The 14462-nt window shown below is 42.8% G+C and overlaps 1 protein-coding gene across 1 annotated transcript; it reads left to right on the top strand.

Annotated features, from left to right (window-relative positions):
- Positions 1-2131: 2131 nt before the first annotated feature.
- UPP1 (uridine phosphorylase 1) lies at positions 2132-13889 on the top strand (the record flags this gene model as incomplete). Its single annotated transcript, XM_082309593.1, has 8 exons — positions 2132-2226; positions 5214-5278; positions 8041-8158; positions 8654-8812; positions 9852-9966; positions 10431-10640; positions 12126-12272; positions 13750-13889. Exons 2-8 carry the CDS (start codon positions 5226-5228, stop codon positions 13887-13889), a joined length of 942 nt encoding a protein of 313 aa, XP_082165719.1. The 5' UTR covers positions 2132-2226; positions 5214-5225.
- Positions 13890-14462: the final 573 nt, after the last annotated feature.

Raw genomic sequence — 14462 nt, 5'->3', positions numbered from 1 at the left:
GAGAAGATTATACTGGATACTATTGAAAGGCATTTATAGAATAATGCAATCATCAGGCACAGTCAATGTGGGTTCACAAAGCGAAAGTCCTGTTTAAACAATTTGATATCTTCTATGATAAGGTCACCCGCCTAGTGGATGAGGGAAAGGTGGTGGATGTAGTTTTTCCAGATTTTATTAAGGCTGTTGATACTGTCCCTCACAGCATCCTTCTGGACAAGTTCTCCAGCTGTGGGATGAGCGAGTTCGTAGTGTGCTGGGTGAAGAACTGGCTGAAGGGCAGGGCTCGAAGGGCAGGGCTCAAAGGGCGGTAGTGAATGGGGCTGCATCTGGCTGGAGACCGGTCACCGGCAGTGTTCCTCAGGGCTCAATTCTAGGGACAGTTCTGTTCAATACATTCATCAATGATCTGGATGCAGGAGTTGAATGCACCATTAGCAAGTTTGCTGATGATACCAAACCGGGAGGAGCTGACTCTCTTGAGGGACAGGAGGCCTTGCAGAGGGATCTGGATAGATTGGAGCATTGGGCTATGATTAATGGGATGATATTTAACAAGTCCAAATGCTGGATTCTGCACCTAGGACAGGGTAATGCCAGGCACAAGTATAAATTGGGAGAGGAGTGGCTGGGGAGCAGCCCTGCAGAAAGGGATCTGGGGATGCCGGTCGACAGCAGGCTCAACATGAGCCAGCAGCGTGCCCTGGCAGCCAAGAGGGCAAACCACATCCTGGGGTGCATCAAACACGGCATAACCAGCCCGTCAGAAGAGGTGATTATTATCCCGCTGTGTTCTGCGTTGGTGCGGCCTCACCTTGAGTACTGCGTGCAGTTCTGGGCCACACCATATAAGAAGGATGTGAAGGTCCTTGAATGCGTCCAGAGGAGGACAACAAAGCTGGTGACAGGGCTGGAAGGCATGGCCTATGAGGAGCGGCTAAGGACCTTGGGCTTGTCTAGTTCGGAGAAAAGGAGGCTGAGGGGTGACCTCATTGCTCTCTACAGCTTCCCGAGGAGGGGAGGTGGAGAGGGAGGTGCTGATCTCCCTGGTATCCAGCGACAGGATGTGTGGGAACGGTTCAAAGCTGCGCCAGGGGAGGTTCAGACTGGACATTAGGAAGCATTTCTTTACCAAGAGGGTGGTCAGACACTGGAACAGGCTTCCTAGAGAGGTGGTCGATGCCCCAAGCCTGTCAGTGTTTAAGAGGCATTTGGACAATGCCTTTAACAACATGCTTTAACTTGGTCAGCCCTGAAGTGGTCAGGCAGTTGGACTGGATGATCGCTGTAGGTCCCTTCTAACTGAAATAGTCTCTGTTCTGTTCTATTCTATTAGTCAGATTTGATAGGATGAGAGGAAATGGCCTCAAGCTGCACCAGGGCAGATTTAGGTTGTATATTAAGAAAAACTTCTTCACCGAAAGGGTGGTCAGGCACTGGAACAGGCTGCCCAGGGAAGTGGTTGAGTCTCCATCCCTGGAGGTATTTAAAAGACAGGTAGACGTGGTGCTTAGGGACATGGTTTAGTGGTGGAGTTGGCAGTGCTAGGTTAACGCTTGGACTCGATGATCTTAAAGGTCTTTTCCACCTAAACGATTCTATGATTCTATTAGCAGAAGCCATCTGTGCTCTTGCCCCACCACCTTTTTTAGCGGTACCAAAGTGCCAGTAAAAGAGGTGCACTTAAAGGCAGTCCGTACGAATATACATTTACAAAGACAGATACAGGTACCACGTCCATACAACCTGACCCGACTCTGCAGTCCTCAGGCTGCCGACATGTGCTGATATATTTATACGCATACCCGAAGATCACGCCCGAAACTCGCAGCCTGGAGGCAGACCCCAGGGGAGCGGCAGGACACCCGCGCGTGCAGCGCCGAGGCCCGTTGCTCTCGCTTCCCTCCCGCGCCGCGGCCCGTCCCTCAGCCGCCCCGCAGCCGCCTCCCGCCCAGCCGGGCCGGCCGCCCCGCAGGCCCCGGCCACCCCCGGCCCTCGCCGCTCCCCGGGCGGCGGCGGCGGGCGCTGGCGGCTGCGTTCCCGCCCCGGGCGGCCGCGCCGCCGGCGCGCAGGGAGTTAACGCCGCCCGGTGCTGCGGCCCCCGCCCGGGGCGGGGCGGTGCCCGGCGGCCGCAGCCGGGAGGCGGCTCGGCCGGCACTCCCGCAGCCCGTCCGGGTGCAGCGAGAGGCGCTCCTCGGTTCCCGGCAGCGGTTCCCGCCGCCCCCGGTGAGAGCCCAGCCCAGCCCCGCCAGCCGCCGCACGGGAGGTCCTCTCTCGGCCCAGAGGCGCGGGTGGGGGAGCGGGGGCGGCGGGGGGAGCGCCCGTCGTGGGCTGCGGGGAGGCCGGGGGCGCGGGGGTCTCCTGGGGTGGGTGCGCGGCGAGCGCCGCCGCCGCGGAGGTGGGGTTGGGGGGCGCCGCCCGCGGAGCGGCGCGCATCCCGCGGAGCAGAGCTGCCGTTGCTCGCGCCGTCTCAGGAGGGAAGCCACGGTGCAAAAACCGATTCTGCAGTGACTTCAGTTTTTCTGATGATGGATCAACACCAAGCTAGACCTTTTCCTTAAAGATACTATTAACTGAGGTTTTCCTTTAAAATAAAGGGGGGGGGGGGCTTAAAAAAATAAGAGAGTGAGAGTAATGGTGATGGACTCTGCGTGGTTCGAAAACACTGGTGAGAGGATTTGCACACATGTCAAAGTGAGCCATGCCCTTTCTTGAGCAGAGTCCTGCTGTGGGCACATTATTCTTGAACATCAGTTTTAACTTTGGCCATGGAAGGCTGCTGAAACTTTTGACGTGACTATAAAAATTTCCATTTGTTTAGACAGAGTGAGAATTTTGTGGCTATATATTAATCGTCTGCCTGTCAGCTACTGCCGGCTTGCCGAAAGGGTCTGCCATGGGAAAACGGCTTTATGCTTGCTGCTTTCTTCTGTTCCTGCCAAGGCATGTCCTGTTGGGCGCTGTTGGAGAGGGTATTCTGGACCTTTGGACTGCCGGAACTTTGTTCTCGTATTTTTGAAATACATCGTCACTTAGGGGATCACAGAACCAAGAACACTGTTAAAAATCACGTGGTTGCTTAATACTGTGAACAGCAGCTGAATTAATGTCCTCGGTTTATTTGCAGCCATTTATCATCTAAGTACCTAAAAACCACTTTGCTGTTTCTTCTTCTTATCTTCTAACTCCTTGTTATTAGGACTCTATTGACAGAGTTTTTATTGACAGACTCTGTTGACTCTATTAACTCTGTTGACTCTATTAGGCACTGTAGTTTTCTTGGAAAAAATGATGCGTTTTTCCCATAATGTACTTGGTATAATAGCGATACCCTATAGTAACTGGCTCTAATCATACGACCATAAGGATGCATAATTGATTCTAAATGCGACTTTTGTACTTTATTTCCTTGAGCATAGATTCTAGTATATGTTTAGTACATCTAGTACATGTGAAGTTTAGGTTTATTTAATAAAGTTTCATATTTTAAATGAAGAAAACTATTGTCCTTATAAATTGTAATACGTTTCCATTATTCAGTGGCCTTCAACAGGCAGACTTCAGGTTTATTTCCTTTGGTTCTTCACGTAATTCTATTGCGAGACTGATTAGTTTCTATTTCCTTGTAGTGTAATCCTGTGTTTTTTAAGGATTACAGTCCCGTCTCTATTATAACTTATGTGCTGTCAAGTTCTTTGTAAGGGCGGGTAGAGCAAAACTTTGTGATTCAGTACTTCCTGTAAGGGCACTTCCAGAAAGTACCAACTTCGTCACGTAGCCTTTACTCATTTCTGAAAATAATAACAAATTAATCATTCTGTAGTTATAATTCTGTCATCGTATCAGCACCAAAGCCGCAGTGATACGTTTGCCTATTTGAATGTAAAGGAGAGTGCAGAAAGGAGAATTTTTTTGGTATAAGTTAGGGTAATGGATTAGGAAAAAAGATATTCAAGATGGATGATAAACTAGAGTGCTGTGACTTCTTGGACCCATGTTTGGTTTAGTCTTCCTTGCCCTTAGGCTGGGGCAGATAGAAATGCTTGTAAGGTCAGTAGGAGGAGTTTAATGAAGGGGATATAATGGGTAGGATGCTTCCTGGACTCAGGTTCCAGGCATACGACAGTTAGAGGAGAGCTTTGGAGACCTTCTGGAGCCAGAGGTGAAAGGGTGCTAAAGGTAGTTCAGCAGTCACTGTCGCTGTGGGAGGCATAGAAGAAGGAGGATTAGTTAGCTAGCTAGCTACGAGACTCGCCTCTCTCTGGCCCCTGAGCTGGGTGTTGCTTATACCACAGCATGGAAGTAGTGGTGAGATGGGCGTTACGTTAGCAGGGGCTTAGCTTGGGCTTCAGTGGTTTGAAAGTGGTGATGCTTGGCCATAAAAAAATTGGAGATGCTCATTTTGCTACGGTTATAAAAGCCATAATGTGGCTGGATTATTTTGGGGGTTTAATATTCATGACAGTATCATCTATATAGAAGGTTTCTCTCACTGTTAATGATGCTAGCTTTACAGATGGGACTATTCTGTTGCACTTTGTCCTGGTTTCAGCTGGGATAGAGTTAATTTTCGTCTTGGTAGCCGGTATGGGGGCTGTGTTTTGGGTTTAGGATGAGAACAATGTCGATGATACACTGATGCTTTGGTTCTTGCTAAGTAGTGCTAAGCTGTCTCTGAATAGGTGCTAAGTGGCGCTCACAGTGGTAAAGGACTTTTCAACTGCCCATGCTCTGCCGGGTGCACAAGAAGCTGGGAGGGGGCACAGCCAGGACAGCTGGCCCAGACTGGCCAAGGGGCTATTCCATACCATATGACGTCATGCTCAGTATATAAGCTGGGGGAAGAAGAAGGAAGGGGGGGGACATTGGGCATGATGGCGTTTGTCTTCCCAAGTAACCATTACGCGTGATGGAGCCCTGCTTTCCTGGGGATGGCTGAACACCTGCCTGCCGATGGGAAGTAGTGAATGAATTCCTTGTTCTGTTTTGTTTGCGTGCACGGTTTTTGCTTTGCCTATTTAAGTGTTCTAATTTATTTTACTTCAATTATTAAACTGTTCTTATCTCAACCCCCGAGTTTTCTCCCTTTTGCCCTTCTGATTCTCTCCCCCATCCCACTGGGGGGGAGTGAGCGAGCGGCTGCGTGGTGCTTAGTTGCTGGCTGGGGTTAAACCACGACACACTTATATCTGATTTTTTTAATATAATTCTAGGTATAAGCATACATGGCTCCTGGTGTCTCAAATGAGAAGAAAACTGACGATGAACAGTCTTCAAAGTAAGATTCAGAAATGAATGATCTTGTCCAAGTTTATGCTTACTTTCCTCCCCAAACTCGTAACATACTTATTTAGTTTAAGATAAAGTTTATGATACAAATATTGATTATAACATGAAGTATCTAGTAGAAGCTGTTTTAACAAATGGAGTCTTTATCTGCTTTCATCAGACCTACACAGAGGGCTTTGCTGGCTAGCCATTTTCAGTTATCACAGCAGTGAATTTTTCCAAGCATAGGTGATGTTTTTTTGTTTTGTTTTTTTTTTTAATCCAGTGAGCTGTTGAAATGTTGACTTTGGTTGCTGCATCTGGCCAGACCTACCCGCTTCAGGAGTTTGAACAAATATTTCAATCTGTTTCTCTAATCCTTACTTTAAGCTTGTTTTAGTAAAACTGTATATGCATGTTTAGTCCTCAGATATTTTGTTTAAACCCCCAGAGGTTGTAGGTGCTTTGCAACAGTGTGAGGAGAATAAATTATCTGCTCCTTAGAGTTAACAGGCCAAAGATTTTTATCAGGCAATCTTTGCCTCTGCTGTAAATCCATGGCATTGGTCCTACGTACACATAGTAATATGCTTACTTTTATTGCTTATTTTACCCCAGGGTCCAAGTCTGCAATTAGGTCTGGATGGGCAGATAACCAGTATTAGTTAGTAACAGCCCCTAGCCGCAGTGAGGCGGTGGGTTGAAGAGTGTTGCCGGTAGGGTATGAGATGAAAAAAGTGAAAGATAGTCACTGCCGAGGAAGGAAGCTGTATTTAGGCCAGGCATGAGGACAGCGGTGTTGGCACGTACCATGTGAATTTCCTTGTACTTCTGATAGAGGCCTCACCTTTTCCCAGTTTATTTCCTGGAGAGAAGCTTTTATTGCTGGTATTCTCATAAAGAAGGAAATAATTTTTGCTTGCCTGAGAACAAGTTGTAAAGTGATTTCAAATCATATCCTCTTTGTATGTAAAAGCCATTCCAATAAACATTAGGCCTGTCTGCACCTTTCTGAAAAGCCATAAACCTGTTCTTTATTTCTCCCAGAGTCGAACAGGTCTCTGGGAGGGAAGAACGAAGGCAACCAAAGCCTCTGGTTCTACCTCAGGTGGCATTTCTATGAAGAGAGGCAAATGGGGCACATGGGAGATGGAAAGGAATTACTACTGAAGGGGCGAATGAACCACCCGCTTTGTTGGGCTGCTTTTCCAGTTGTTGAAGGTGGTAGTCTGTGGTGGGCAGGGACAAATAGGGTGGATTGGAATCGATGCCTCTTTCTTTGGTTGTGCAGCTGCTGCTGCTGGATATTAGTGACACTGGAGAGAGAATTTCAAGAACAGAAACAATTGTTATACTCAGAATATTGGGGTTGTAACTATTTGCTTTGCTTTCCGAGGAGCAGTTCGGTGACCTCAGTATGGGCATCTAGGCCACTTTAGGCTTCTTAAGCTAGCCAATACATCCTGCACAGGATTGAGAGTGACCATGGCTATAGCACCTGCAGAAAAGCACTGCCTTTCTGGAGAGGCATTAGAAGACAGACAAGATAATCTAAAACATCTAAAATAGCGCTCAATACCTATGTTTAGGCTTCAGAGTTGTTCCTGCAAAGTCTTAACAATTTTTTGCATAAACTTCAGGCAAACTCTTTCGTTTGTCTCCTCCAACAAAGCAGTTTGAATTTGCTGAGCCATGCTGTGACTGCAGTGAGCCTTCATTAAGCTATTAAGTCATCTTCTTGTGTCTGGAAGATATTCATTGCTTAATTTAATCTCTCAGAAACTACTTTGAAGTATTGGCCAATATTTTGCTTAAGCTTGTGATTATTGACTAGTCTTTCCTACCTATTTCAATTGAGCTTAAAACATCAATCACAGAAGGAAGACGTTTTATGAATCATTCGTCTTCCTTAGTTAGTCCACTATGAAATTTTCCATCAAGGCGATCCCACATGCTAAGTAGTTCAGTTTTCCCTCCTTGCCTTGTCATTTCCTGGTTCTTCAGAAAGATATTTTTTTTTTTTTTTAAAGCTGTATCACTTCCTTACAGGAAGCAACTTAAGAGGAAGTGAATTCTTTTTGCCTCTTCCTCTCTCCCCCTTTTTCTTGCTTTTTTATTTTTTTTCTCTTCCATGGTTTTCTCTTTGCTTCAGATTTCCATTTGCCTCTTTCCTATTTCAGATCTTCTGTACTCTTGTTACCAGTCTCATGCCGTAGAGTTTTTTCCTCCTGGCTAGATGACACAGAGTTACAGTGAGCCAAATTGCCAGAAATCCCCTTTAGGCCTGTCTATAAAGCCCAAATCTTCCCACGCCTCTCAGGTGGCTAGGAGGGTCAGTCAAAACACAAGAGGTCAAGTTTGCTTTTCAGCTTTGCTATTGATTATCTATGTAGTAAGGTGGTCTATTGAACATTCCTTGGTCCTGCTGCCATTGTACTGCTCACCATAAAGACCCACCCTGGTTCACAGCTTTAATATTTTTTAAGATAAAGGTTGCACTGTTGCAAATGCATCCTACCATCTGGGCTTTTCTTCAGTGATTTCATCCTGTGCAATGAATAGAATGTTACGTATCATATGTGATTTATTACGAGACATAAGGTGGTCATGAAATTTAGGATTTCCGTAATGTGGAACCAAAATAAGGTAGTGCAGGCATGCGTAGGTGTAGCATTTCCTGACTTCTACTGCTTGATTTTGCAAAATTAGCGTCTGTTCAATGTAGGGGTTTGTATATACTCTATATGTTTCACAATGCTGCTGTCCTGGCAGAGAGAATTTTATCCATCTCTGCAACCCTCACCTGGAGAAAATGAAAGAAGACATCCTGTACCATTTTGCTCTTGGGACTGGTACCCATGATTTTCCAGCATTGTTTGGAGATGTAAAGGTAAGATGCTTCATTTCATTCAGCAAACCTAAGCTTTTCTGCAGAAGGTGGAAGTGTAGCTGTCTTCAAAATAAGACTGAATGTGTCAGCGTACCACCAATTGAGGAATGAATGGAAAGGGGATAAGATTTTGTGGGTTCTTGTCACTTTCAATATCAAGCAAAATTGGGGGTAATTGTTTCTGACTGACTGTCTTCATCCAGTAAAAAGGCAAATGCTGCAGTCTCTATTCAGGTAGAACTCCCTTTTGGGGGGCTTTCTAGCCTGTCTTTTACTAGTTTAAAGAGGATGAAGGCATTTGAGTGCTATATAGAAGGTTTTTTTTTCCCATAATTTTTCTTCACGGCCTTTTAGAATGATTATGAGAAGAACCACATCTGGGAATAAGCTTTGTGTTAACTGAAGGTGTTTGTGTCCTCATGTTGATCTTTGCATGTTCTTTGATATACTGAATCATGCAATTGATTTTGTTTTGTTGAATACTGTCCACCCCAGTTTGTGTGTGTTGGAGGAAGTCCTTCACGGATGAAAGCTTTTATCGCCTACATAGCTGAAGAACTGGGGCTTGGGGGCCCTGGTTGTGACTATCCCAACATCTGTGCGGGGACTGACCGTTACGCAATGTACAAAGTGGGACCTGTTTTGTCAGTCAGCGTAAGTACCTCTCTTAATCAGATACGGGACACAGTTCAATGATGCTGTTCAAAGTAGAAAATATGAATGCACATTTCTTTCAAGCACTTAATAGGCAGACTCAGGTTTTTAAGTTTGTATCAGCCATGCTCAAAATAATGCAGTCAGCTAATTAAGAATTCCTTTTTAGCCCTTTCTTGTGAGAGGGCAAATCTCCGAGACCTTCATTCCTTTCTTACCTCCTTTTTCCTCAGTGTACCACTAAGGTGTTGCAGGAATGGCCTTATAAATTTTTTGAGCAGACTTACTGTTGCCTTGTCACTGTTCTCTATCCTGAATAACGGGGAAAAAAGGTCACTTAAATCTGTGTGGGGTATTGGAAAAAAATGGCTGTATCACATCCAGAGCTAAGTGTCTGCAGTGGCGTTGTCAAATGTGCTAACGTAGCTTAAGAGTAGCATCCCATGGGACTTGTTCTGCCAACTCATGTATGCATTTTAAAACTTCATACCTTTAGTTTGTAGATACGATTACATACTTCAATTCCAATTGCATAACTGTAGTATCATTCTGCACCCTTTCTTTTGAGTTGTAATTATCGCATTATCATGCAAGTTAAGGTGGACTTATGTTTGCTAAACTTTCTGACTAAACCACAAAGTCTGTGTTTTGAAAAAAATTAGCTTGACTATTCACTGGCACTTCAGGTTGGTAAAAAATCAGAGTGGGGTTTTTCTTGTGTTTAAGAAAGGTTCTGTGATGAAGTGCAGTTGTCAACTATTAGGAAATGACACTGCTTACGTTTTTGAGAATGTAAATATTTTATAATTCATGATTTTTAGAAATACTGTACTTCATCCATAGTCTGCCAAAGCCAGTGGGAGTCTTTCTATTTACCTGCAGTAGCCTTCCAGTAGGCCCATAGGTTAGGGTTTTTGTGGGAGTGAGTTAGGTGACATTTGGAAAAAATCAGGAAGGAGATATTTTCCAGCTCCTTCCTCCGTGTATATTTTGCATTGTCTATGTGAATGTCAAATATGAATTTCTGCTTTCATTTCAGCACGGTATGGGCATTCCTTCTATTTCAATCATGTTGCACGAGCTGATCAAACTGTTGTATCATGCCAAGTGTTCCAACATAACCATTATTCGCATTGGCACCTCTGGTGGAATAGGTATTTCCCCTCTTGATTTCTTTTTTTCTTCAAACCAAAGCATCTTTGTAGGAGAGTAAAGCGTCTCTCTGCAAGTAAGTGATTGATGGTCAGAACAGTTTTCTGCAGGAGATGAATCATTTTGCTTCTGTGGTTTTGAAAGAAAAGGCACTATCTGCCTCTGGATAGAGAAGACGCGCTTAAAAGATCTGACAACAGGAGGAGAAGGACATTCCTGTCCTGTATGAAAAGTGTGAGATAAGAAAGAATATATAGTGAAAAAGGAAAAATTTCATTCTTTCAGAAATTATTTGTAATAATAAACTGAAGCAGCTAGGCATGCACAAAAAAATTCTCTTGGTGAATTCAGGGGCAAAATTGCCACCTTTAAAAGAAGCAGGATTGGGTCAAGATGTATGTTTTATGTGTGTGGAAGCAAAGCATTAACTACGTTGTGAAGCTATATCTATTTCTTTTTACTGCAGGTCTGGAGCCAGGCTCAGTGGTTATAACTAGGCAGTCTGTAGATGCCACCTTCAAACCTCAGTTTGAACAGGTTATTCTGGGAAAGACTGTAATTCGCAGTACAAACCTAGATGAAGAGCTAGCTAAGGAGCTGATGCAGTGCAGTAAAGAAATCGGTCAATTCAATACAGTCACTGGAAACACTATGTGCACTTTGGATTTCTATGAAGGTAAGGCTGGCGACAGACTAACAGAAGTATATTGGTAAGCAGCAATAGATAAACACTGAGTAATATTTTAACATTAAGGTTCCAGTTCACTGAACAGAACACATTCCCTACTTTGAGTTATCTTGTCAATCGTAATTAACGTATTTTTCATATATGTAAAATCAAGCATTGTGCTTAGCAGTTTGCTGTATTGAACTTTTTATTTTATGGAGGTTTATTTTCCCCCAGCTCTAATAGATCCTCTGAAATACGTATAGTCTACTATACGCTTTTCACTTTTTTTAGGTATGTTTGTCACAAAATTTCTGTGATTTACTGAGGCATTGAGAGAATTAGAGGAGTGAGAATTATTTGTGGCTGTTTTGCAGTTGGTTTTTTTTTGCACAGGTTATGTATCTCAAGTAAATATTTTCTAAAAGGAGCATTGGAACTTGTTTCCCCTGCGCATTTTGAGCAAAGCAGTGATCAGACAACTGAAGACGATATTTTGCGGAGTTGCATCAATGGTGCTGCATAGGAGGGGCAAACCTCCAAGGCTTGATTTGGATAAGCATATAGACATTCAGGTGCTTTTCTGATCTCCCAAGTCTATTCACAAACATTTTTCAAATCTTGCAAAAACAAAGTGTAGGCGGCACTTGGTACTACTTTCTCTAGCTGTCACTGAATGGGTGACAAAGGGTGCAGTGCAGAGGGGAGCACATGTTCTCCATCATAGTGCTCAAGCTTGGTCAGAAGCAGACAGCGTCAGTTTGTGTATCTCCTCAGACACCAGCCACAGGTGCAAGCCACACTAAAAAAAACGTGTCAGGAATGTTTTCCCCTCATACAGCAAAAACTGAGAACAGGCTCAAGGGCATTAATTTAGGAGTACTTCTTCTGAAAGCAAAAAGATACTGAGTAAAACACTGTGTAATGTAACTTCACTGTACATAACCTGCTGCTGGTTTATCTGTAGGTGTTATTCTTGAATAATTTGAATAAACTAATTTTCTCAAAAAATTATAATAGTATTAGCTAGTTAGCTTAAGAGACTCTTCATCTCTTGCCTTAGAGAGTCTGTAAGTAATAAAACGTTCATCCTGTTAAAGTAGCATCAGGAAAGCATTTTCAAGCCTCGCAGTTTTTCTAGATAATGATTAAACATAGCAAAAATGCAACTTAAAGTTTGTTGCTGAATTTTGGCGCATGCTGCATGTGTGGGAAACTACTACTTACATTTTCCCACTTATCAATTTGAGAATTTAAGCTGGAGAAGACCAACTAAATTACTGTGATTCACATTATAAAAAATACAAGTAATATGTAGACACTCTAGCAATAGCTAAGAATCACTTTGTCCTATTTGTCTTGCGCATGAAAATAGAGAGTAGTAGTAAAAGCTGGATGCTGTGTAGGGGAAACTGCAATAATTGGGTGTTTTAGAAACTGATTTTTTTCTGTGACTTCCATCACTCTGAAAATTTCTACAAAATGACTTTGTAGGACAGGGCAGATTGGATGGTGCAATCTGCTTGTATAATGAAGAAGAGAAGCTGCAATATTTGAAGAAAGCTTATGATTTTGGTGTCAGAAACATAGAGATGGAGTCTTCCGTATTTGCTTCAATGTGTAATCTCAGTGGTCTCAAAGGTAAACTAACTTAAAGTCACTTTATTCAAGCTATAGGAAGTTTTCTGCATTGCAGGGGGGTTGTGGTAAAAACTGCAAACGAGGTGTTAACATACCTTCTGCATACATAAAAACCAGTTCTGGTTAATAGTTTTGTTGCTACGATTGTTTGATTTGTGTCATATGTATTCACAACTTATGCAAAATTCCTCACATACATAGTTCTTATGCGGTTTAGTTCCGTCATTTGCTATTCCAGCCCATGGCAAGCACATAAATCATTAAAGTACCTAATTACCCTATAGCATTAATTTGTTTTCTTAGTTAGTTTTTTGAAGTTTACAGGAAGCAACTGGTTAATTTAAGCAATCGGGTGATTCTCATATACCTAAAACTATAATCACTTTCTATACTTTCATATCCAATTGAAAATGTAAATATTTTGTGTAGACTTATGGGCTTAATTCTTAAACAGTTGAAGATTTTTAGTAGCATCATGAATAAACCATTCCTAATCATAAAACGAGTTTTTATTTTTTTTACACAAGCCAACTAATTTTCAGTAAAGATTAGAAAAAAAAGATAAGCAATTACAGATACTGTAATACAGTGCCTTTCTACTTACCATGTTAACTACAGTCTCTCACCTTCCTTGGGAATTTGCCAATTTAAAACACTGATGTTTCTCAAACCTCCTTAAACTCAAGGAGGATGAAATGAAGAAAAATAAGCAAAAAGGCCAACAGTTGTATGAAACATCCTCAGTTCTTACTGACTTGAGAGCGATTAAAATACCAACGCATGCTGTCTCTGAGCCTCTAGGGAGCCTGGTCTGTTTTGCTGTCTCTGCTTTGTAGGGCTGTAATGTGTATTACTGCTTGTGCTCTGCAAATTGTGACTAGCAGAAACCCCAGATACGGAAGAGTGATGGTAGAGCTCAGCTTGGGTGAAAGGAGGGATTTTACCTTTGGAGCTCTGATTACCAAAAGGCAGCAGACGAGCCTGAGATGGCCCACGGGATCCTCATGTACTGGCGGTGCTCCCCGTCCATGAATGTGGAAGGGGCTCATCTGCTGGTTCCCGAGGGAAGGCATCTGCAGCACAGGGATTTGAGTTGGTAGCTAGCAGAGGGCTGTACCTACATCTGCTAGAACAGTGTCTCTGATCACTTCCTACCAGTCAAGTCCTGGGTACTTGTGAAATATAATTCCTATCCAGGAAAACATAAGAATCATGATACAACAATAAGTATCTGCAGCTGCCTGAGAGCTCTTGCTTTATTAATGTAGGCATCAGTTGTCTTAAACTATTTGTAACTTTTTTTATATCATCCACAGCATGCTAGTCCCTTAGCATCTTCTGGTACTGTGCACTGTTTTTTTGGGTTTGTTTTCTCTCATATTTCTAATCTTCTAGCTGTTTGTTCAAATATTTATGCTTTTGGACTGTAGAAGTGCCAGAATGTCATTCCTAACTAATGCTGTCTTTTCATTTCTAGCTGCCGTAGTGTGTGTCACTCTTCTGAATCGGCTTGAAGGGGATCAGATTAGTAGCTCACATGATGTACTTGTGGAGTATCAGCAGAGACCACAGAAGTTAGTGGGATATTTCATTAAGAAAAGTCTTGGGAAAGTATGAAATATCCATCTTTGTTTTATAGAAGCAGAAGGCTTTTGCACAGCTGAAGTCACGGTCACGACTTCTGTGCATTAAAGGTCTTTTGCTTCAGAATACCTTACAGCATTCTGTGTGTCTGTGGAAGTTAATCATTTATGTCACTGTGCTTTGGGAACTGAATGTGCTGAATGGACTTCAGTTAAGTTTCGCTTAGTTATGCGTTGCTGGGTATAAGACGCACTTTTCTGTGAATTGGAAAATGGATCTGTTGTGCAGGACAAGCCTGCTATAATATATGAAAAAGCTTTATTTATCCCTGCTGTAAAAGAAAAAACAAGGAAGAAAATCAAACTTTTTTGCCAAGTACTTGCAAAACACCAAATTAAAATTAATTTAAGAATACTAATCCCTTTCTTGTTATTAAAAAAATATAAATTATAATTGTCTTTGTTGCTTCACTTGTAAAGAAAACTTAAAGTGAATGCAGTTTATTTTTTGCAAACTTTGACAAATACACAATGCTATTTTCATATATTAAAATTTAATGAAATTGCAAAGTTTGGGACTGAATTTTCTAAGCATTAAGGACTTGAC

Source organism: Platalea leucorodia, assembly GCF_965183815.1.
Source record: "Platalea leucorodia genome assembly, chromosome: 1".
Classification (NCBI taxonomy): Eukaryota; Metazoa; Chordata; class Aves; order Pelecaniformes; family Threskiornithidae; genus Platalea; species Platalea leucorodia.
This window is presented reverse-complemented; position numbering and strand designations above follow the sequence as displayed.